The 22209-nt window shown below is 43.1% G+C and overlaps 1 protein-coding gene across 1 annotated transcript in view; it reads right to left on the reverse strand.

Annotated features, from left to right (window-relative positions):
- Positions 1 to 216: 216 nt before the first annotated feature.
- The window catches only part of LOC130284515 (gamma-crystallin 1-like), a 42285-nt gene continuing 20292 nt past the window's right edge, over positions 217 to 22209 (reverse strand). Inside the window, exons 2-3 of the mRNA XM_056534934.1 lie at positions 2059 to 2301; positions 217 to 561 (exon numbers count right to left, since the gene is read on the reverse strand). Of these exons, the coding sequence (XP_056390909.1) occupies positions 286 to 561; positions 2059 to 2301 (519 nt within the window). The 3' untranslated portion in view covers positions 217 to 285. The remainder of the gene's footprint in view (positions 562 to 2058; positions 2302 to 22209) is intronic.

Consider the following 22209-nt stretch of genomic DNA (forward strand, 5'->3'; position numbering starts at 1 on the left):
CCTAATGTCTTTGGTTTGTCTTGTGTTCCTATACATATTTATGTGTTAACTTTGGTATATAGAATGCCAGATGTTAAGGCAGTTAATTGATAATGCATAATAGTTGTTCCGGTAGCTGCATTGATTAAGGTGAACTTTGGTTATGTAGAGATAGTAGCAAGGAACTTCATTTAGTCAAATAATACATAATGCACACATTTTGGATGCAGGGTTTTAATCTTGAATGAAAATGAATGGATAAGGTATATTGTAATCAATTTCAGCACATGAAAAAAATTCAGCATTTTAGTACAAATCACTTATGCGCCTAAAAGAGCCAACCCTAGCATTCATGGCTCCCCAATCTGTAAATCTTCTGTATTCTCCAGTCTTCAGGTAATACTGACGTCCTCTATAGTTAGGTTGCTCAAAGAAGATCCAGTGTCCCTCTAAGACATTGCAGGAGTGGATGTCATGATAATTGAATTCTTCATTTACATGAGGACAGTCTTCAGTGAACTCCATCACTTGACCCCTGAAATCTTCCCTTTCATAGATCCTGATTCTGAAGGAGCCATGATGCTTTACAGTAAACACAGAATGGAACAATGTCAATTTCAAATGTTAAATGTTAAATGTTATATATATATATATATATATATATATATATCGTATATACTCGAGTATAAGCTGAGTTTTTCAGCACGATTTTTCGTGCTGAAAACACCGCCCTCGGCTTATACTCGAGTGAACTCTCCACCCGCAGTGGTCTTCAACCTGCGGACCTCCAGAGGTTTCAAAACTACAACTCCCAGCAAGCCCGGGCAGCCTTCGGCTGTCCGGGCTTGCTGGGAGTTGTAGTTTTGAAACCTCTGGAGGTCCGCAGGTTGAAGACCACTGCGGCCTTCGACATCATCCAGCCCCCTCTCACCCCCTTTAGTTCTGTACAGTACTCGCCTCCGCTCGGCGCTGGTCCGGTGCTGCAGGACTGTCCGGTGGGGAGGTCGTCCGGTGGGATAGTGGTTCCGGGCTGCTATCTTCACTGGGGAGGCCTCTTCTAAGCGCTTCGGGCCCGGCCCCAGAATAGTCACGTTGCCTTGACGACGACGCAGAGGTACGTTCATTACCAACGTCCTTCTGCGTCATGGTCAAGGCAACGCCTCTATTCTGGGCCCGAAGCACGGAGAAGAGGCGCCCTCGGTGAAGATAGCAGCTCGGAACCACTATCCCACCGGACAACCTCCCCACCGGACAGTCCTGCAGCACCGGACCAGCGCCGAGCGGAGGCGAGTACTGTACAGAACTAAAGGGGGTGAGAGGGGGCTGGATGATGTCGAAGGCCGCAGTGGTCTTCAACCTGCGGACCTCCAGAGGTTTCAAAACTACAACTCCCAGCCGATGGCTGCCCGGGCTTGCTGGGAGTTGTAGTTTTGAAACCTCTGGAGGTCCGCAGGTTGAAGACCACTGAGGGCGGATAGCTCACAAGAGGATGATGACAAGAGGATGATGACAAGGGGATGGTGAAGGGGAGGTGTGGGATGATGACAAGGGGATGATGAAGGGGGGTGGGGATGATGACAAGGGGATGATGAAGGGGGTGGGAATGATGACAAGGGGATGATGACAAGGGCATGATGAAGGGGGGGTGTGGGATGATGACAAGGGGATGATGACAGGGTGATGATGATGAGGGTCTGGATGATGACAGGGTGATAACGATTAAGATGTTAATGACAGGGGTCTGGATGATGACAGGGGGGGGGGGATGATGTATTTCCCACCCTAGGCTTATACTCGAGTCAATAACTTTTCCTGGGATTTTGGGGTGAAATTAGGGGCCTCGGCTTATATTCGGGTCGGCTTATACTCGAGTATATATATATATATATATATATATATATATATATATATATATATATATATATATGTATATATATATATATATATATATATATTTTTTTTTTTTTTTTTTTATTATGTTCTTGCTGGGGAACAAAAAATAAATTATGTTTGTATTTTTTTTGTATGGTATAACTACTTCTTTGTTTCCCAGAATTTCCTTTAGAGAGACCTTCTTACCTGAGGGATTAAACGACAAGACCTGATGGAGTCACTGAGACCAGACCAGTGTTGACAATCTGGATACTCTCCCCTCTTCACAAAGTATTGTTGCCCAGTATAATTGGGACGCTCATAGATCATCCAATTTCCATTCTCTACTCGGATAGAGTTACAGCGACTGAAATAAGAATTCAGTTCTGAACAGTCGCTGCTGCTCTCATGGGATCGACCCTGGAAGTTCCTGTCCTCGTAGAAGATAATCTGGAACACAATTTGATATATCTATAAGTGGCTGAATGTATTGCTGCAAAACAAATGCCTCAAGAATTTATCGGTCATAAAAATCATTTGTATATTTTTTTTAGATAAGTCCCCACATTGTTGATAGAGTGAATTTCCTGGATGACTGTAAATTGTATAGAGTAGAATAGGACAATATAGGCTTATGCAATTTGTATACTTTGTTCCTCATTTATCAAAATTGTCAGTTTTACTAACTAAGATACGTAGTATAACAAATCAAGATAATATAGTAAAATAGCAATATATTTGGGCAAGTGTCAGTCTACTTAGACCATTCATTTTGGTAACATGCTGTCAATCAAAAATGGTGTTTCAAAGCAATAACTATGAAGTTTAAATGTGAAGGAAATTCTAACCTGAAGCTAGAATCCTTAGGCTGGGTTCACATATGTCCGATGTCCGGCACAGTTTCCCTCCAGGAAACTGCTGCTAGAACTGATTCCATTCATTTGAATGGGACAGTTCACAATCATCCAGCATCTCATTTTTGATGCCAGATGATTGGACATGCTAGAGGGCACTGGACAGGGGAGCACAGCTTGCTGTATTCCCCAGGCCGTTGAACTAGAAACAATGGATGCCAGATGCCACACAAGTTGTCATCAGTTTTGGCATCAGTTGCATCAAGATTTAGGCTGAGTTCACCTATGGCATATGCTGGACATATGTGAACCCAGCCTTACTGAGAAAAACCCAATACATTTTATAATAACTTTGTAGTAATTGTCCTTGTCACAAAGAAATAAGGAGAATTAAATCCTTCTAGCCAGCAGTGATACAAGTTACCATTGGACCCAACAGAAAAGACTAGGGTCTCATTCTGCCATGAACATAATATATGAACTGAAAGGACTGTGCGTGTTCCTTGTCCTTGTGTCTTTCCATTTTTCTCTCTTTCTGTGTTTTTGCCATAATTTTTTATACACGTATTCTGCCTCCATCACTCATTGTCTTTAATCAATTATCACATCTGTTATAGATGAACCCCTCAACTTCTGCACCCCATAAAAGCTGCTGTGCCTGCCTCCCTGGGAGATATGCCCATGCTTCTGGCCTTGGCTTACATTTCCAAACCCTGTAATAGTAATTTAGAATGCTTGCTGTATTTGACTTAAAGTAATACTTAGGGGAAAATACTGTTCACTCTTGTGAAAGTGTCACTAATAAACTCAATAACATAATATGTGACCTCGATGAACAGTTTTTCCATGTGGAATTTTAAGCAAATACATGATAGAAAAAAGTTTGATTTCTAAAGTAAATAACATTATTAAATCAAATATAATTATAGAGAGGAATGTAATACAATGTAGTAGTTACAATACCTTTCCCATTGTGAACGTTAATGAAGTCCTATGGAAAGACTAATGAGATCCTCCAATTTATACACGCTGCTCATGTTGTACTTTGCATAACAATGAATAAATGTACATCAGATTGACAATGTCAGCATTGCTCTAGTCATGGGACTGCAGCACAACAAAACCACAAACTCAGGCAAGTTGTTTTATTTTCCAGTGCTTCAGTGTTTACAGTGAATAGAATCATTGGTAAAGCTTATTTAGCTATTGTTTAATGTCACCTGAGAAGCTGATTCTTTTCTTTCATCAGATGTACAGGGTTACTAAGTCTCACTATGCCTGTGGATGTGTTAGAATATGTTATTTAAAGGTGTAGATCTTGCATAGTTTTCCTTTTTTATTTTATTTTATCTAGTATCACATAAGCAATCACACAATTTACTTATTCTGAATTTGTCAGATAAAAAAATAAAAAATATAGTATAAGGGTCTATTCAAACATACAGTATTCAGTGCATATTTGATGCACAGGATTTGATGTGGAGGATTTGAACCTGTGTTCAGTCATTTAGTTTACATTGAATTCTGTAGCATAAAATCCTGGGCATCAAATATGCGCAGGATACTGTACATGTGAATAGACCCTAAAGCGTTTCTGTTTAGAAAGCTATATTCTGCATATATTTAATCCCTGAACGACGCAGGACGTAAATGTACATTCTGGTGAAGTGGTACTTAACGGACCAGAACGTACATTTATGTCCTAAGCATAACCGCGAGCATCGGAGCGATGCTCGGATCATGCGCGGCAGGTCCCAGCTGCTGATCGCAGTTAGGGACCCGCCTGTAATGGCCGACATCCGCGATCCCACGGATGTCCGCCATTAACCCCTCAGATGCCATGATCAATACAGATAACGGCATCTGCAGCATCGCGGTCATTAAAATGGATGATCGGATCACATAAGCGCTGCCGCGGCGATCCGATCATCCAGCATGGCAGACGGAGGTCCCCTCACCTGGCTCTGCTGCCTTCCCGGCATCTTCTGCTCTGATCTGCCTTCCCGCGTGACCCCGCGTCATATCGGGTCGGTCCCGGAGGCCATCAATGGCCGGGACCCGCGGCTAATACAGGACATCACCGATCGCGGTGATGCCCTGTATTAACCCTTCGATCAAAGCTGGCAGCCGCGTCTGAAGCGAAAGTGAAACTATCCCGGCTGCTCAGTCGGGTTGTTCAGGACCGCCGCGGGGAAATCACGGCGTCCCGAACAGCATACAGGACACCGGGAGGGACCTTACTTGCCTCCTCGGTGTCCGATCGGCGAATGAAAAAATGAAAATGCAAAAACTGAAAAACCCTGCATCCTTAACTTCTTAAGGACCTGGGGTTTTTCTGTTTTTGCATTTTCGTAAAAAAAAAAAAATCATAACTCTTTTAATTTTGCACCTAAAAATCCATCTGATGGCTTATTTTTTGCGCCACCAATTCTACTTTGTAATGACCTCAGTCATTTTACCCAAAAATCTATGGCGAAACAGAAAAAAAAATCATTGTGAGACAAAATAGAAAAAAAAACATGCCATTTTGTAACTTTTGGGGGCTTCCGTTTCTACACAGTACATTTTTCAGTAACAATGACACCTTATCTCTATTTTGTAGGTCCATACGATTAAAATGATACCCTACTTATATCAGTTTGATTTTGTCGTTCTTCTGGAAAAAAAATCATAACTACATGCAGGAAAATTTCTACGTTTAAAATTGTCATATTCTGACCCCTCTAACTTTTTATTTTTCCGCATATGGGGCGGTATGAGGGCTCATTTTTTGCGCCGTGATCTGAAGTTTTTAGTGGTACCATTTTTGCATTGATAGGACTTATTGATCGCTTTTTATTCATTTTTTCATGATATAAAAAGTGACCAAAAATGCACTATTTTGGACTTTGGAATTTTTTTGCGCTTACGCCATTGACCGTGCGGTTTAATGTATGATATATTTTCATAATTCGGACATTTCCGCATGCGGCGATACCACATATGTTTACTTTTATTTACACAGTTTTTTTTTATGGGAAAAGGGGGTGATTCAAACTTTTCTTAGGGGAGGTGTTAAATGATCTTTCTTCACTTTTTTTTTACTTTTATTTTGCAATGTTATAGCTCCCATAGGGACCTATAACACTGCACACACTGATCTTTTACATTGATCACATTCTCATAGGAAACCAGTGGTCAATGATTCTGCCGCTTGACTGCTCATGCCTGGATCTCAGGCACTGAGCAGTCATTCGGCGATCGGACAGCAAGGAGGCAGGTAGGGATCCTCCAGCGATCTTGTAAGCTGATTTCACCGCAGCGATCCCGAACAGCTCCCTAAGCTAACCGGCATGGTTTCACTTTCACTTTAGACGCGGCGTTCAACTTTGAACGCCGTGTCTAAAGGGTCAATGCCGCACGCTATTAGCCACGGGTCCCGGACGTGGTCCCGCACTATAGATCGGGAGCAGACTCATGACGTACGCGTATGTCATGGGTCCTTAAGAGGTTAAGGGGTTAAAGGGGTATTTCAGGGAAAAACTTTTTTAAACAGATATGTAAATTACTTCTATTAAAAAATCTTAATCCTTCCAATAATTATCAGCTGCTGAAGTTGACTTGTTCTTTTCTGTCTGGCCATAGTGCTCTCTGCTGACATCTCTGCTTGTCTCGGGAACTGTACAGAGTAGAATAGGTTTGCTAGGGGGATTTGCTTCTACTTTGGACAGTTCCCGAGGCATGTGTCATCAGAGAGCACTTAGACAGAAAAGAACAAATCAACATCAGAAGTGAAAAAGTACTGAAAGGATTAAGATTTTTTAATAGAAGCAATTTACAAATCTGTTTAACTTTCTGAAGCCAGTTGATATATATAACAAAGTTTTTTCTCTGATAAACCCTTTAATAATTAGGGATGAGTAAATCGAATCTGACGAATTCGAATTCGTTACGAATTTCAGGAAAAATTAGATTTGCAAAGAATGTGAATATTGGCGTGATTCGATCGCTTAATTAAACTCCATTTAGTGTGGTCCAGGCTCTAGAGCATCTAAAATGTGAGGACATGGGGCAAGGAATCCTGGGAAGGTGGGAACAAGGGTCGGTGGGATAACTCTGAATCACATGCATCATGCAGCCTATCAGCAGCCAGCCACTGTGATGTCACAGCCCTATATAATTGGCAGCCATCTTGCAGCCAGTGATTTCAGCCTTTTATTGCAGAGAGAGAGAGTGAGGGACAAATAGCAGTGTTTGTTGCACAGAAAAGCATTTTTATAGCAGCCATTCACCTCCAGTCACATCAGCATTCTATTGAATAGACATGTGCAATTCGGTTTGGCACGCATGTCTAATTTACCGAATTTTAACATTCCCGAATAGCCACGATAATACGAATAGCAAAATAATGAATGCATTCGTTATTTACCGAATGCATGCGGTAAATAACGAATGCATTCGTTTTCCGTAAACGAACGTAAAGAATTCATTCTAATAAAAAAAGAATAATAAAAAAGATACAGTAGTGATGGAAAAAAATGTATCTAACGAAATGTATCTTTTTTTATTATGAAATGTTTGTTAATTTTTATACAGGGATCAATTTATGTGAGCAGGTAAAGCACAAAAAATGTAGCCGACAATAATAAAAATGTATTGTGTGCGTGTTTTTCACTTTTTTAAAAAACATTTTTTAGGTAGTACTACTACTCCCAGCATGGAACACACTGATTCCATGATGGGAGTAGTAGTTCCCTGTACTTATTGATAGATCGCCGGGGTCCCTTGTGATCCTCTTGTATAATGTATAGATGCGGCGGCCGCTCTTCTATGGTCCCCTGCACTCACGTATATATACACATATTCATATTTCCCGCAGAGCTGTGATTGGCCAGATGGTGCCAGCCAATCACAGCTCTCTGTGAGAAATAGGAATATGTGTATATATACGGCCGTGTAGGGGACCATAGGAGAGCGGCCACCACATCCATACATTATACAGGAGCATCACAGCGGGCGTCAGGAGTGATACCCGCAGTGATCTTTCCTTTACTAAAAGTACTGCTACTCCCAACATGGAGTACACCCTGCACCATGCTGGGAGCTGTAGTACCTGCATTAATAGACAGATCGCAGTGGGTGTCAGAAGTTACACTTGCTGCGATATGTCTATTAATGCAGGTACTACAGCTCCCAGCATGGAGCAGAGTATGCTCCATGTTGGGAGTATTAGTACCTGCAGTAAGGGACAGATCCCAGCGGATGTCACTCCTCCTGACACCTGCTGCAATCGTCCTTATGTGAATGTCGGGATCAGCTGTTCTCAGGGCTACAGAGCCCCGAGAACAGCTGATGCTGAGCCGTAGGTATACATTGTATATCTACTGCCCAGCAAGAACTTACAGTGAGCCTGCAATGTGTATACAGTATACACATTGCTGGCTCACTTAACCCTTTGCTGAGCTGTGCGCTATGCGCAAGCCCAGCAAGGAAAGAGTTAACTTACATTGCTGGACAGTGTAGGTTAACCCTTTGGGCGGTATACACTTTATACAGCTATCTATAGATAGCTGTATATAGTGAATACAGAAGAGGAAGTCCGCTTACTTCCCTCGAGTACCAGGCAGATCCGTGTATCTCCGCCCCCTAGTGATGACGTCATTAGGGGCGGAGCTACAGAAGGGAACAAGGCTAGTTAATCTGAAGCTCTATTCACATTGTCTGTTTTGTATAATGTGAACAGACCCTTCTGGCAGTGTCTACCCAGACAGGGAGACTCCAGCTGTTGCTAAACTACAACTCCCAGCATGCCCAGACAGCCAAAGGCTGTCTGGGCATTCTGAGAGTTGTAGTTTTGCACCAATTGGTGGCTCCCTGTTTGGGTAGACATTGCATCACGGGAGCTCTCCCCAGCGGACAGCGCCAAAAATGTCATAACCAATTTTTTGTGTTTTTTTTTCTTCTCGTTTCAGATCCGTGTATGCAGAGGATTACTGCGGATTCAATGGATTACGGCGGATAATTTTTTTTTCTTTTAATAAAATGGTTAACGAGGGCTGTGGGGGAGTTTTTTTTTAAATAAAATAATTTTTCCAATGTGTTGTGTTTTTTTTTATTGAATTTTCAGTAGTGGAAGCTGGTCTTATTGACTGAATCCATTACTAAGCCAGGGCTTAGTGCTAGCCCCCAAAACAGCTAGCTCTAATCCCCAATTATTACCCCGGTACCCACCACCACAGGCGTGCCGGGAAGAGCTGGTACCAACCGGCACGGAGCGTCAAAAATGGCGCTCCTGAGCCTAGGCGGTAACAGGCTGGCGTTATTTAGGCTGGGGAGGGCCAGTAACAATGGTCCTCGCCCACCCTGGTAACTTCAGGCTGTTGCTGTTTGGTTGGTATCTGGCTGAGAATGAAAATACGGGGAACCCTATACGTTTTTTTATTTTATTTATTTGAATAAAAAAAATAAAAAAACGTATAGGGTTCCCCGTATTTTCATTCTCAGCACAATACCAACCAAACAGCTACAGCCTGACGTTACCAGGGTGGGCGAGGACCATTGTTACTGGCCCTCCCCAGCCTAAATAGCGCCAGCCTGTTACCGCCTAGGCCCAGGAGCACCATTTTTGACACTACGGGCCTGTTGGTACCGGCTCTTCCTGGCACCCCTGTGGCGGTGGGTACCGGGTAAAAATTGGGGGTTAGAGCTAGCTGTTTTGGGGGCTAGCACTAAGCCCTGGCCTAGTAATGGATTCAGTCAATACGATCAGCTTCCACTACTAAGCCTGAAAATTCAATTAAAAAAAAACACAACACATTGGAAACATTATTTTATTTAAAAAAAACACTCCCCCACAGCCCTCGTTAACCATTTTATTAAAAGAAAAAAAATAATCCGCCGTAATCCATTGAATCCGCAGTAATCCTATGCATGCACGGATCTGAAACGTGAAGAAGAAAAACACAAAAAATTGGCTATGACATTTTTGGCGCTGTCCGCTGGGGAGAGCCTTTGGCTGTCTGGGCATGCTGGGAGTTGTAGTTTAGCAACAGCTGGAGTCTCCCTGTCTGGGTAGACACTGCCAAAGGGTCTGTTCACATTATACAAAACGGACATTGTGAACAGAGCTTCAGATTAACTAGCCTTGTTCCCTTCTGTAGCTCCGCCCCTAATGATGTCATCACTAGGGGCGGAGCTACACGGACCTGCCCGGTACTCGAGGGAAGTAAGCGGACTTTGTCTTCTGTATACACTATATACAGCTATCTATAGATAGCTGTATATAGTGTATACCGCCCAAAGGGTTAACCTACACTGTCCAGCAGTGTAAGTTAACTCTTCCCTTGCTGGGCTTGCGCATAGCGCACAGCTCAGCAAGGGGTTAAGTGAGCCAGCAATGTGTATACTGTATACACATTGCAAGCTCACTGTAAGTTCTTGCTGGGCAGTAGATATACAATGTATACCTACGGCTCCGCGTCAGCTGTTCTCCCGGCTCTGTAGCCCTGAGAACAGCTGATCCTGACATTCACATCAGGAGGATCGCAGAGGGTGTTAGGAGGAGTGACATCCGCTGGGATCTGTCCCTTACTGCAGGTAATAATACTCCCAACATGGAGCGCACTCTGCTCCATGCTGGGAGCTGTAGTACCTGCATTAATAGACATATCGCAGCGAGTGTAACTTCTGACACCCACTGCGATCTGTCTATTAATGCCGGTACTACAGCTCCCAGCATGGAGCAGAGTGTATTCCATGTTGGGAGTAGTAGTACTTGTAGTAAAGGAAAGATCACTGCGGGTATCACTCCTGATGCCCGCTGTGATGCTCCGGTATAATGTATGGATGCGGCTGCCGCTCTCCTATGGTCCCCTGCACGGCCGTATATATACACATATTGATATTTCTCACAGAGAGCTGTGATTTACTGGAACCATCTGGCCAATCACAGCTCTGTGGGAAATATGAATATGTGTATATATACGTGAGTGCAGGGGACCATAGAAGAGTGGCCGCCGCATCTATACATTATACAAGGGAGGGACCCCGGAGATCTGTCAATTAGTACAGGTAGCTACTACTCCCATCATGGAATCAGTGTGTTCCATGCTGGGAGTAGTAGTACTACCTAAAAAATTTTTTAAAAAAAGGGAAAAACATGCACACAATACATTTTTTTTATTGTCAGCTACATTTTTAGTGCTTTACCCGCTCACATAAATTGATCCCTGTTTAAAAATTTATAAACATTTCATAATAAAAAAGATACATTTCATTAGATACAATTTTTTTCATCACTACTGTATCTTTTTTATTATTATTAGTGTGTTGCACAGAAAAGGTTTTTTAAAGCAGCGATTCACCTCAAGAGCAAATCAGCCTAGAAGCACTTATAGGAAAGGGAGTGAGATTGAGAGAATTTTGGATTTAGTACACAGTGGCTGTGTGCTGCACCACTGGTGTGTACAACAACTGAAAAACAAATAGTGGCCAGCCAGTTAGGGTGAGCAGAGCATTACAAGCATATTGTCCTCTATTAAGTGTAACCTGTGCGTACATCTAAGTGGTCTACCATTTTGTTCCTGTTAAAGTCTTAAGGGCCTAGATACTGTGAAAGGCCAGGCAAAAGTACACAACTGCCAAGGGAGACAGCCTGCTTTGCAGCAGCTTACCATCTCGGGAGGTAGTGGAACAGGATTCCTGGAGACGGCGGCAGTAGCAGTCAATTAGTGCGGACTGTTGGTGGGAAAATCAGCTACTCAGCGGTATGGCAGTTTTTCATCAAGCATCCGGAGGATGTTAACCTGGCCACATGCAAGATGTGTCGGTAGAAGGTGAAGCGTGGCCAGGGTCCCGATGTTGGCACCACGGCCCTGCATCAACATATGTATCGTCACCATGAAGTGGCTTGGGAGAACCGTGGCTCTGATGTGGTGGTCCAGCCTGCTGCATCACCCAGTGGCATACTGCTCCCTGTTTCAGCCAGCCAAGGCTACACCACCTCAGCCAAAGGGAGCTGTGTATCATACCCATCTCCTGTCACTCCAGATGCTCCTGCTCCTCCTACTTCGAATCAGTCATTTTGCCATCAATCCATCGGCAAAGCCAAGTCCAAGAGACAACAGTATGCGCCCACTCATCCAAAGACGCAGAAGCTGAATGTGCTCCTGTCCAAGTTGCTGGTGTTGCAGTCCCTCCCTTTTCAAGTTGAGAACTCTGAACCTTTCAGAGAATTGATGGCTTGTGCCGAGCAGAGGTGGAGAGTCCCAAGCCGTCATTTCTTTGCGAAGAAGGCAGTACTAGACCTGCACAATTTTATGGAACAGAAGGTGGGCCAGTCCTTGAGCCTGTCGGTGTGTACCAAAGTGCATGGCAGCACTGACGTGTCTGTAACTACGGTCAGGGACAATACATGTCCTTTACGGCCCCTGGGTAAATGTGGTTCCTGCACAGCCACAACAGCAACTTGAACAGGTCACGCCACTTCTGCCTCCACGCTCTATGGCCGTTGGTCCTGTGACAGTGTACGACCCCGCCTCCTCAACCTCCACTGTGTCCTCAGCCTCCACTGCACGGACAAGTCTCAGTGCCCCTCCAGCAAACAATGTGTGCAGGGCGCGGCGGTGTCACGCTGTTCTTCACATGGTTTTACTTGGCAAACAGAGTCACACAGGGGAGGAACTGCTAAAAGTAATTCATAAATAAATCGAATCATGGCTTACTCCATGAAAACTGGAAATGGGAACCATGTGACCGACAACAGGAAGAACATCTTATCTGTGCTGCAACAAGGAAGCCTGAGACATGCGCCCTGCATGGCACACATGTTCCATCTTGTTGTCAAGAGGTTCCTGAAGTGTTCCCCTCATCTGCAAGACATCCTAACAATGGGAAGGAAACTTTGCATGCACTTCAACCACTCGTACAATGCAAAGCACACCCTCCTTGAGCTGCCACGTCAGAACGGTATCCCACAACATAGTCTGATTTGCAACGTTTCCACACTTTGGAATTCCACCCTCCATACGTTGGGCCGACTATATGAATAGAGAAAAGCCTTCACCAATTTCTTGATGACCCAAGCAGAAAGGGGGACTTCCCTGTGTAACTTCAATGTCAACCAGTGGCAGCTCATATGTGACACCTGCAATTTGCTGAGGCCCTTTGAGGAAGCCACAATATTAGTCAGTCGCCAGGATTATGGGATGAACAATGTCATTCCACTGCTTTATCTACTACAACACATTGTAAACAATGGCTGGTAAGGGCACTGGAGATGTGGCGCCTACATCTCACGGCCACGTGAGCGCTGTGGGGGCTGAACTGGAGGAGGGGTAGGGGCACATTTGAGCACAGTTTAGGTTTCACAAAATGGGCGGTTTTTCTAGTGATCTGACAGGAGAGAAGGATCTGGAGCAGCTAGAGGAGCTAGAGGGTTATGAGGAAGGCGAGACAGAGGACCCAGACACACAGTGGCAGTATGCAGTGGAGATGGAGGCAGGGAGTCCCTCCGAGTCACTTGCACAAATGGCACGGTGCATGCTCAGCAGTGGGATGACTACTGGCTCTTCAAAATTGCTACCGGCACAAAATGGGGGCATTTTTTACACCCACTGAGAGGGAGGACAAACTGACCTACTACAGAGACATCCTACGTAGTCAGTTGGCTGATGCCTATCTGAGCCATCATCCATCCTCTCGCAGGTCTGACTTGGGGGTCCCTCTGCAATCACCTTCCACTGCCATGGCTGCTGGGGAGGGGTGGGGTGTACCTGCAGGTGGTGGCATACCTTGACATGACCATGATAACACACCTTGAAGATACGCTGGACTTCTGGGCAGCCAAACTTGATTTGTGGCCGCAACTAGCAGAGTTTGCCCTGGAAAAGCTGTCCTGCCCGAAAAGTAGTGTGCCATCAGAGCAGGTGTTTAGTGCGGCGGGGGCCATATTAACCCCAAGGAGAACTCGTCTTTCCAGGAAAAATTTGGAGAGACTGACCTTGGTGAAGATGAATCAGGTATGGATCAGCCAAGATTTCCACCCACCAATGCCTGATGCATCAAAGTAAATTGACCATGGTGCCACACCAATACTTCAGAAATATGGATAGTGCTAAACATATTTAAGCCGCTGCTCCCCAGTTACAGACATTCCTCCGCATCAGACATAACACATATAAACAAAACAGTCAAATATATATAGAACAACTATCTACACAAAGACACTAAAAAAAATCCAAAGAAAAAGAAGATAAAAAAGAAAAGAGAGAGACAAGTAAGTATTGAGGATATGCATTACGTAAAACTTAACTTTTAATAATCTTCTTAGGATAAAATATATGTACCGTGATTTTTTTTTATATAATCAAACAAAAGGAAAGGTGTGCAAAAAACACCATGTGCCACATACACCACCAAGTATTGATGTAATGCAAAGACCTCTAAAAGGGAACAACGTATGGTCAACTGCAACCGGTGGGGGTAAAAACTTTTCCTGTAAAGCCCTACTCTTGCATTATTAATTCCGTCCTTGGCAAATGTTACTCGCTCTAAAAAGGGCGGCCCCACACAGGAACCTCTCCCTATTTTACCCTACAAACACTGCCATTTCTCAGGATTTTTAGGTGGAAATAGAGACAGTTTCCTGTGTGGGGCTGCCCTTCTTAGGGTGAGCAACACTTGCCAAGAAGTGGATTAATAGGGCGAGAGTAGGGCCTTACAGGGGAAGTTTTTACCCCCACCTGCTGCAATGGACAATATGTTGTTTCCTTCCTCCTTTTCGAGGAAAGTGTTACTTGTCTTAAAAAGGGCGGCCCCACACAGGAAATCCCTATTTCCACCTAAAAAACCCTGGGAAATGGCAGTGTTTGTAGGTGGAAATAGGGAGAGATTCCTGTGTGGGGCCGCCCTTTTTAGGGCGAGTAACACTTGGCAAGAAGGGAATTAATAATGCGAGAGTAGGGCCTTACAGGGGCAGTGTTTACCCCCACTGGTTACAATGGACCAGCTCCAAGCTGTCTCACACTGCCACGATATGTTCTCCTCATGCTGCTGCCACCTCCAGGCTGTGTCATTCAGCCACTATATGGTCTCCTCATGCTTCCGCCACCTCCAGGCTGTGTCATTCAGCCACTATATGGTCTCCTCATGCTGCCGCCACCTCCACGCTGTGTCATTCAGGCACTATATGGTCTCCTTATGTTGCTGCTAGTGATGAGCGGCATTGGCCATATTCAAATTCACGATATTTCGCAAATATATAGATGAATATTCGTTCTATATTCGCGAATGTCGCTTATTTGTTATATTTGCATATTTTCATATGTGAATATTTGCATATTCGCATATTCAAGGAAGAAAACAGTGATGGGGTGGGCAACTTTACTATTGGTTGCTAGGGATGTTGTTGATAACCTCTCACAAGTGTATTTGCATCATTCTAATTGACCCACAAGGGAAAAGAAGGAATATGGGAATATTCACATATGCGAATATGCAAAAAAAAAGTGAATATTCGTAATTTTGAATATGTTGCAAATTCGCAAATTTTCGAATATTCGTGCCCAACACTAGTTGCCGCCACCTCCAAGCTTGGTCATTCCGCCACTATATGGTCTCCTCTTGCTGCTGCCACTTCCACTCTTTGTCATTCAGGCACTATATGGTCTCCTCATGCTGCCACCAACTCCACGCTGGGTTATTCAGCCACTATATGGTCTCCTGATGCTGACGCCACCTCCATGCTGTGTCATTCAGGCACTATATGGTCTCCTCAACCTGCTGCCACCTCTACGCTGGGTCATTCAGCCACTATATGGTTCCCTCCTGCTGCCTGCAACTCCAGGCTGTGTCATTCAGCCACTTTATGGTGTCCTCATGCTGCCGCCACCTCCACGCTGTGTCATTCAGCCACTGTATGGTCTCCTCATACTGATGCCACCTCCAGGCTCTGTCATTGTGCTGCTCTGCGACTGTGATTCTAATAGCAATGCCTCTGATCTGCATGTCATACTGAATAAAAGTATTATTTCACTAACCCAGCACACACCCTATGCATGTTACAGCAAGGCAAAGTGTTCTACACCCCTATTGAGGCTCTCTGTAGGCCAATAATATCGATTTTCCGCCACCAAATTCGGCCTAAAACAAATTTTGTTGGAAAATTTGGCAGATCGGCCAAATCGAATTTTTCAAAAATTCGCTCATCTCTGTTAATAATGATTAACCATTGATTTTGTTTAACCCCTTAAGTACCAAGCCCATTTTAACCTTAAAAGGGATACTCCAGTGCTCAAGCGTTCTGTACATTTTGTTCAGAATGCTAGGAGCCGGAGGCCATGATAGTGACGTCAAGGCCAGGCCCCCTCATGATGTCATGCCACGCCCCCTCCATTAGACATGAATGGAGGGGGCGAGGCGTGACATTAAAAGGGAGCATGGCCGCGATGTCATGACCACTGCCGCAGGAACCCGGCATTTGTTTAGAACGTCGGGTGCTGCAGGAGCCCCAGCAGCGGGACCCCCGCAATCAGACATCTTTTCCCCTATCCTTTGGGTAGGGGATAAAATGTCCAGCAGCGGAGTACCCCTTTAAGGACTGCAAATCTGATCACTGCTACTTTATGCATTAATAACTCTGGGATGCTTTTGCTTATGAATTTCATTCCAAGATTGTTTTTTCATGACATATTCTACTTTAAGATAATATAGTGTTGCATTTTTGTCGATGCTTGCATAATTTTTTGTAAAAAATTCTAAAATGTCATGAAAAATTAGAAAATTTAGCATTTTTCAAATTTTGAAATTCTTTGCTTGTACGGAAAATGGACATACCAAATAAATGATATATTGATTCACATATACAATATGTCTACTTTATCTTTGCATCATAAAGTTGACATGTTTTTACTTTTTAAAGACATTAGAGGGCTTCAAAGTTTAGCAGCACTTTTCCAATTTTTCACAAAAATTTCTAAATCGGAATTTTTCATGGACAAGTTCAGTTTTGAAGTGAATTTGAGGGCATTTATGTTGATATCCCCTATAATGGACCCCATTATGAAAATTGTACCCCTCAAAGTATTCAAAATGACATTCAGAAAGTTTGTTTACTCTTTAGGTTTTTCACAAGAATAGTAGCAACGTGGAGGAGAAAATGTTAAATCTTAATTTTCTACACCAACATGTTCTTGTTGCCCCTTTTTTCATTTTTACAAAGGGTAAAAGGAGAAAAAGCTTCAAAAATATATAACCCCATTTCTCTTGAGCAAGGAAAAACCTCATATGTGGATGTAAAGTGCTCTGTAAGTGCACTACAGGGGTCAGAAGGGAGCGACATGTGGCTTTTGGAGAATGAAGTTTGCTGAAATGGTTTTTGGAGGGCATGCCACATTTAGGAAGACCCCATGGTGCCAGAATAACAAAAAATAAATAAAAAATTCTCTCTAGTAAGTAAATATCTCATATGTGGATGTAAAGTGCTCTGTGGTGCACTAGAGGGCTCAGAAGGGAAGGAGCAACATTGGGCTTCTGGAAAGCGAATTTTGCTGAAATGTTTTTTTTTTTTTGGGGGGGGGGGGGGGGTGGGGAGGGACATGTCGCATTTAGGAAGCCTCCACGGTGCCAGAAAAGCAAAAAATAAACCACATGGCACACTATTTGGAAAAGTACACACCTCAAGGAATCTAACAAGGGTTACAGTGAGCCCTAACACTCCACAGGTGATTGACAAACTTTCGTTGGGACGTGAAAATGAAAAATTAGATTTTTTTTTCCACTAAAATGCTGGTGTTACCCCAAATTTTTCCTTTTCACAAGGGGAAATAGGAGAAAATGTCCCCCAGAATTTGTAACCCCATTTCTCTCGTGTAAAGGAAATATCTCATATGTTGATGTAAAGTGCTCTGTGGGTGCACTAGAGGGCTCAAAAGGGAAGGAGCGACATTGGGCCTTTTGAGAGCGAATTTTGCTTAAATGGTTTTTGGGGGCATGTCCCATTTAGGAAGCCCCCATGGTGCCAAAACAGCAAAGAAAAAAAAAAACAACAACACATGACACACTATTTGGGAAACTACACCCCTCAAGGAACATAACAAGGGACAGTGAGCCTTAACACCCCCCAGGTGTTTAACTTTCGTTAAAGTCAAATGAGAAAAATGAAAAATCTGTTTTTCTTTTCCTCTAAAATGCATTTTTTCCCCAAAATTTTTCATTTTCACGAGGGGTAATAGGAGTAAATGTTCCCTGAAATTTGTAACCCCATTTCTTATGAGTATGGAAATATTCAATATGTGGACGTAAAGTGCTCTGCGGGTACACTATAATGCTCAGAAGAGAAGGAGCAAAATTTGGCTTTTGAAGTGGGAATTTGGCTGGAATTTAAAGTCAGGGGGCCATGTGCGTTTACAAAGCCCCCATGGTGCCAGAACAGTGAACCACGTTACATGTGACCCCATTTTGGAAACTACACCCCTCACGGAATGTAATAAGGGGTGCAGTGAGCATTTAAACCCCACTAGCGCTTGATAGATTTTTGAAACATTGGGCTGTGCAAATGAAAAATTATATTTTTCATTTTCACGGACCACTGTTCCAAAAATCTTTCAGACACCTGTGGGGTGTAAATGCTCACTGCATACCTTATTACATTCCTTGAGGGGTGTAGTTTTGTACAAAATGGGGTAACATGTGAGAAGAAAATTACTCCTAAATTTTGTAACGCAATTTCTCCCGAGCACGAAAATACCCCATATGTGGGCTTAAAGTGCTCTGTGGGCGCACAACAAGGCTCAGGAGTGAGAGCGCACCATGTACGTTTGAGGCCTAAATTGGTGATTTGCACAGGGGTGGTTGATAGTTGCAGCGTCTCTGACATAAACCCAAAAAAAAACACCCACATGTTACCCCATTTTGGAAACTACACCCCTCAAGGAACATACTAAGGGGTGCAGGGAGCATTTACACCCAACAGGTGTCTGACAGATTTTTGGAACAGTGGTCCGAGAAAATTTAAAATGTTATGCACATCCCAATTGTTCCAAAAAATCTGTCAAAAGCCAATGGGGTTTAAATGCTCCCTGCACCCCTTATTACATTCCTTGAGGGGTGTCATTTCCAAAATGGGGTCACATGTTTTTTTTTGTGTTTATGTCAAAACTGCTGCAATTAAATTCCAATAAAATCACAAATTTAAGCCTCAAAATGTACATGGTGCACTCTCACTCCTGAGCCCTGTTGTGCACCTGCGTCCCCATATGGGGTATTTTTGTACTCGGGAGAAATTGCGTTAAACATTTTGAGGGGTCTTTTTCTCCTTTTAACTCGTGTGAAAATGAAAAGTATGGGGCAACATGAGCATGTAAGTGTAAACATATATTTTTTTTACACTATCATGCAGGTGTGGCTCCCAACTTCTTCTTTTCAGAAGGGGTAAAAGGAGAAAAAGCCCCCAAAATTTGTAACACAATTTCTCCCGAAATACCCCATATGTGGCCCTAAACTGCTGCCTTGAAATATGACAGGGCGTGTGAGAGAGTGCCATGCGCATTTGAGGCCTAAATTAGGAATTTGCAAGGGGGCAGACTCGGATTCAAGCATGGCACGTGTCTCCTCCACCAAAAATACCCAGTGTTTTCCAAACAGGGTGCCTCCAGCTGTTGCAAAACTCCCAACATGCCAATCTGGTGAAGGAAGGTGAGATCAATACTCGTACATATTTTAAACAAGTAGATGTCAATAGTTTCTTGAGTTTTGACAGTGCACATTATCCAAATTGCCTAAAGAATGTGCCCTATGGGCAATATGTCCGTATTAGGAAAAATTGCACAAGTGACACGGATTTTAAAATGCAGTCCGCGATATTAATAAAACGGTTTCAAGATAAGGGATATCCAAAAAAAATTATTATGCACAGCTTATAATAAGGTAAATCCAAAAAACAATCAATATTTTGTTGACAAAAAATATGGCAAAAAATGTAGATTCAAGTGAGGAGATTAACACAGAAAATAAATTTAAATATAATTTAAAAAATGATTAGGAAAAATTGGCCAATTATTCTTGCTGCTGATCCCATATTAAAACAGATAGTTCCTAGATCCCCAAATGTCACATTTAGACATGCAAAAAATAAAAAAAATCTATTGGCACCGAGTAGATTTAAAAATGATTTTCCTTGTAAAACTAGTGATGAGATAGTGGAGAGGGGGTGTGTCCCCTGCAAGAAAAACCTTTGCCTTTGTTTTAATATGATCAAGAGCACCAGGATTGAGGACTTCGAATCTTTTCAAACCAAAAAAAAAGTTTTTAATTAAATATCTGGTTGATTGCGGGACACAATATGCGATACTTCTCTTAACGTGCAGCTGCCGTTTGTAATATGTGGAACGCACTGTACAGATGCTGCGGTCCCGCATGTGCAAGCACAGATCAAATAGAAAAAAGACTATTTTTGTTACATAGTGTTTCACAACACTTTTCTATTGTACATAAAAGTGATACAAATTCTTTGTGTTTAACCCCTTAAGGATCAATACAAATAAACCTGTTCGCCCCTGAAAGACCAGGCCTGTTTTTTCAAATCGGGGATGTCTGTCTTTATTAGAGAATAACTCTGGTAACGTTTTGCCAATCACGATAATTCTGACATTGTTTTTTTGTCACAAGTTATCCTTCATGTACAAAGTAAAAGTAAGCCGATATCATTTGTAGTTTTTTTTTTTACAATGCAAAAAATCATGAAATTTTTTTAAAAAAATAAGATTTTTTGCTATTTTAACGCTAATAGGTTGCATATATTTATACATACTGACCAAATAGTTTATGAAACTTATACTTTCAGATGTCTACTTTATTTTGACGTCATTTTTTTGTTTTTAATTAACATTTTAAATTAGTTAGAAGCCTAACAATTTAACTTGAAATTTTGAAAATTTTGAAAATTTGAAAAGTACATCTTTTTTTGTGTGCTATGCAAGGTTTGCAGAAATTAAAAGGTAGTAGAACATAGGAACACCCCCCCCAAATGACCCCATTTTAAAAACTAGACCCCTCAAGGTATTCGCTAGGGGGTACAGTGAGTATTTTAACACCATAGTTTTTTGGCAGGAATTATTACAAAGTCAGTGTTAAAAATTCGAAATGTGCAATTTTTTACAAATGCATCATTTGGGGGGCATATTTTTTGTACATATCTTCTGATATTGAAAGAAATGCACCCTATATTTTATTTAGCTGCTTGTCCCATGTTCAGAAATACCCCCGCTTTGGCCATATATGGTTCCTTGGCCGCGTGGTAGGACTCAGAAGGAGAGGAGCGCCATTTGGCTTTCAGGGTAGAACAGTACCCCCACCCCCACAAGTGACCCCATTTATATACCGCACCCCTACAAGTTATTGGCTGCACCAGGGACCTCTCTGATTGGTCCTTGGTCGGCTAGCAGTATAACGCGTCTGTCTGTGACAGTTAAGGCTCCTGAAGGATATATCCGCCATGTTGTGGGAATAAGCACCCGCTCATGGCGAATATATCCATCACTGCTGCGGCTGGGTAGCTCAGTGTGTCCGTTCATGACTGCTGGCGGGAAATCCGCCGCTATGAGTGGACACACAAAGCTACCCAACCGCAGCAGGGAGCTCATTACCGTGACTGCTGCATAATGTGTAGGATCACATGGTGGACATCCGCAGCATATTACATGCTGCAGATGTCCGCCAATGCGATCCTACACATTATGCATTTTTTTTAATTAGATTAATTTAATAAATGTATTTTTAATATATATATATATATATATATATATATATATATATATGTATATATATAATTTTTTTTTTCTACACTTTTATTACATTTTTATTTATTTTTACACTTTTATTTTATTTATTTATTTATTTTTACACTTTTTAATGCTTTGGAATACTTAATATTCCAAAGCATTGCAGTTATATGCTGCCTGCCAGTTTTCACTAGCAGGCAGCATATTAGGACGTGCTTCTGGCACGTCCTACAGGCAATACCCAGGGCAGACCTGGAGGTCTTTGTAGGACCCCCGGCTGCCCAGGTATGCAGCAGCACCCCGCGATGCTCCGGGGTGCTGCAGGAGAGACAGAGGGAGCTCCCTCCCTCTGTCAGAACTCCTTACAGCACGCGGTCACTTCTGACCGCGGCTGTAAGGGTTAAACTGTCGGGAATGAAGAGAACTTCACTCCCGGCAGTGCGGCCACACACAGCACCCCGCGATCGCGATGCGGGGTGCTGCAGAGGAGACAGAGGGAGCTCCCTCCCTCTGTCATAACACTTACAGCCCGCGGTCATTTCCGACCGCGGCTGTAAGGGTTAAAACTGCCGGGACCGAAGTTTACTTCGGTCCTGGCAGTGCAGCAGGGTCCCGGCTGTGTGATACAGCCGAGTCCCTGCCGCGATCTCGTGGGTGCACTGGGCAGCACCCACGAGAATAATGGACGAGTATAGACGTCCAGGTGCGGGAACGGCCGCCAACCTGGACACCTATACTCGTCGGTGGTC

This window comes from Hyla sarda, chromosome 8 (assembly GCF_029499605.1).
Source record: "Hyla sarda isolate aHylSar1 chromosome 8, aHylSar1.hap1, whole genome shotgun sequence".
In the NCBI taxonomy this organism is placed as follows: domain Eukaryota; kingdom Metazoa; phylum Chordata; class Amphibia; order Anura; family Hylidae; genus Hyla; species Hyla sarda.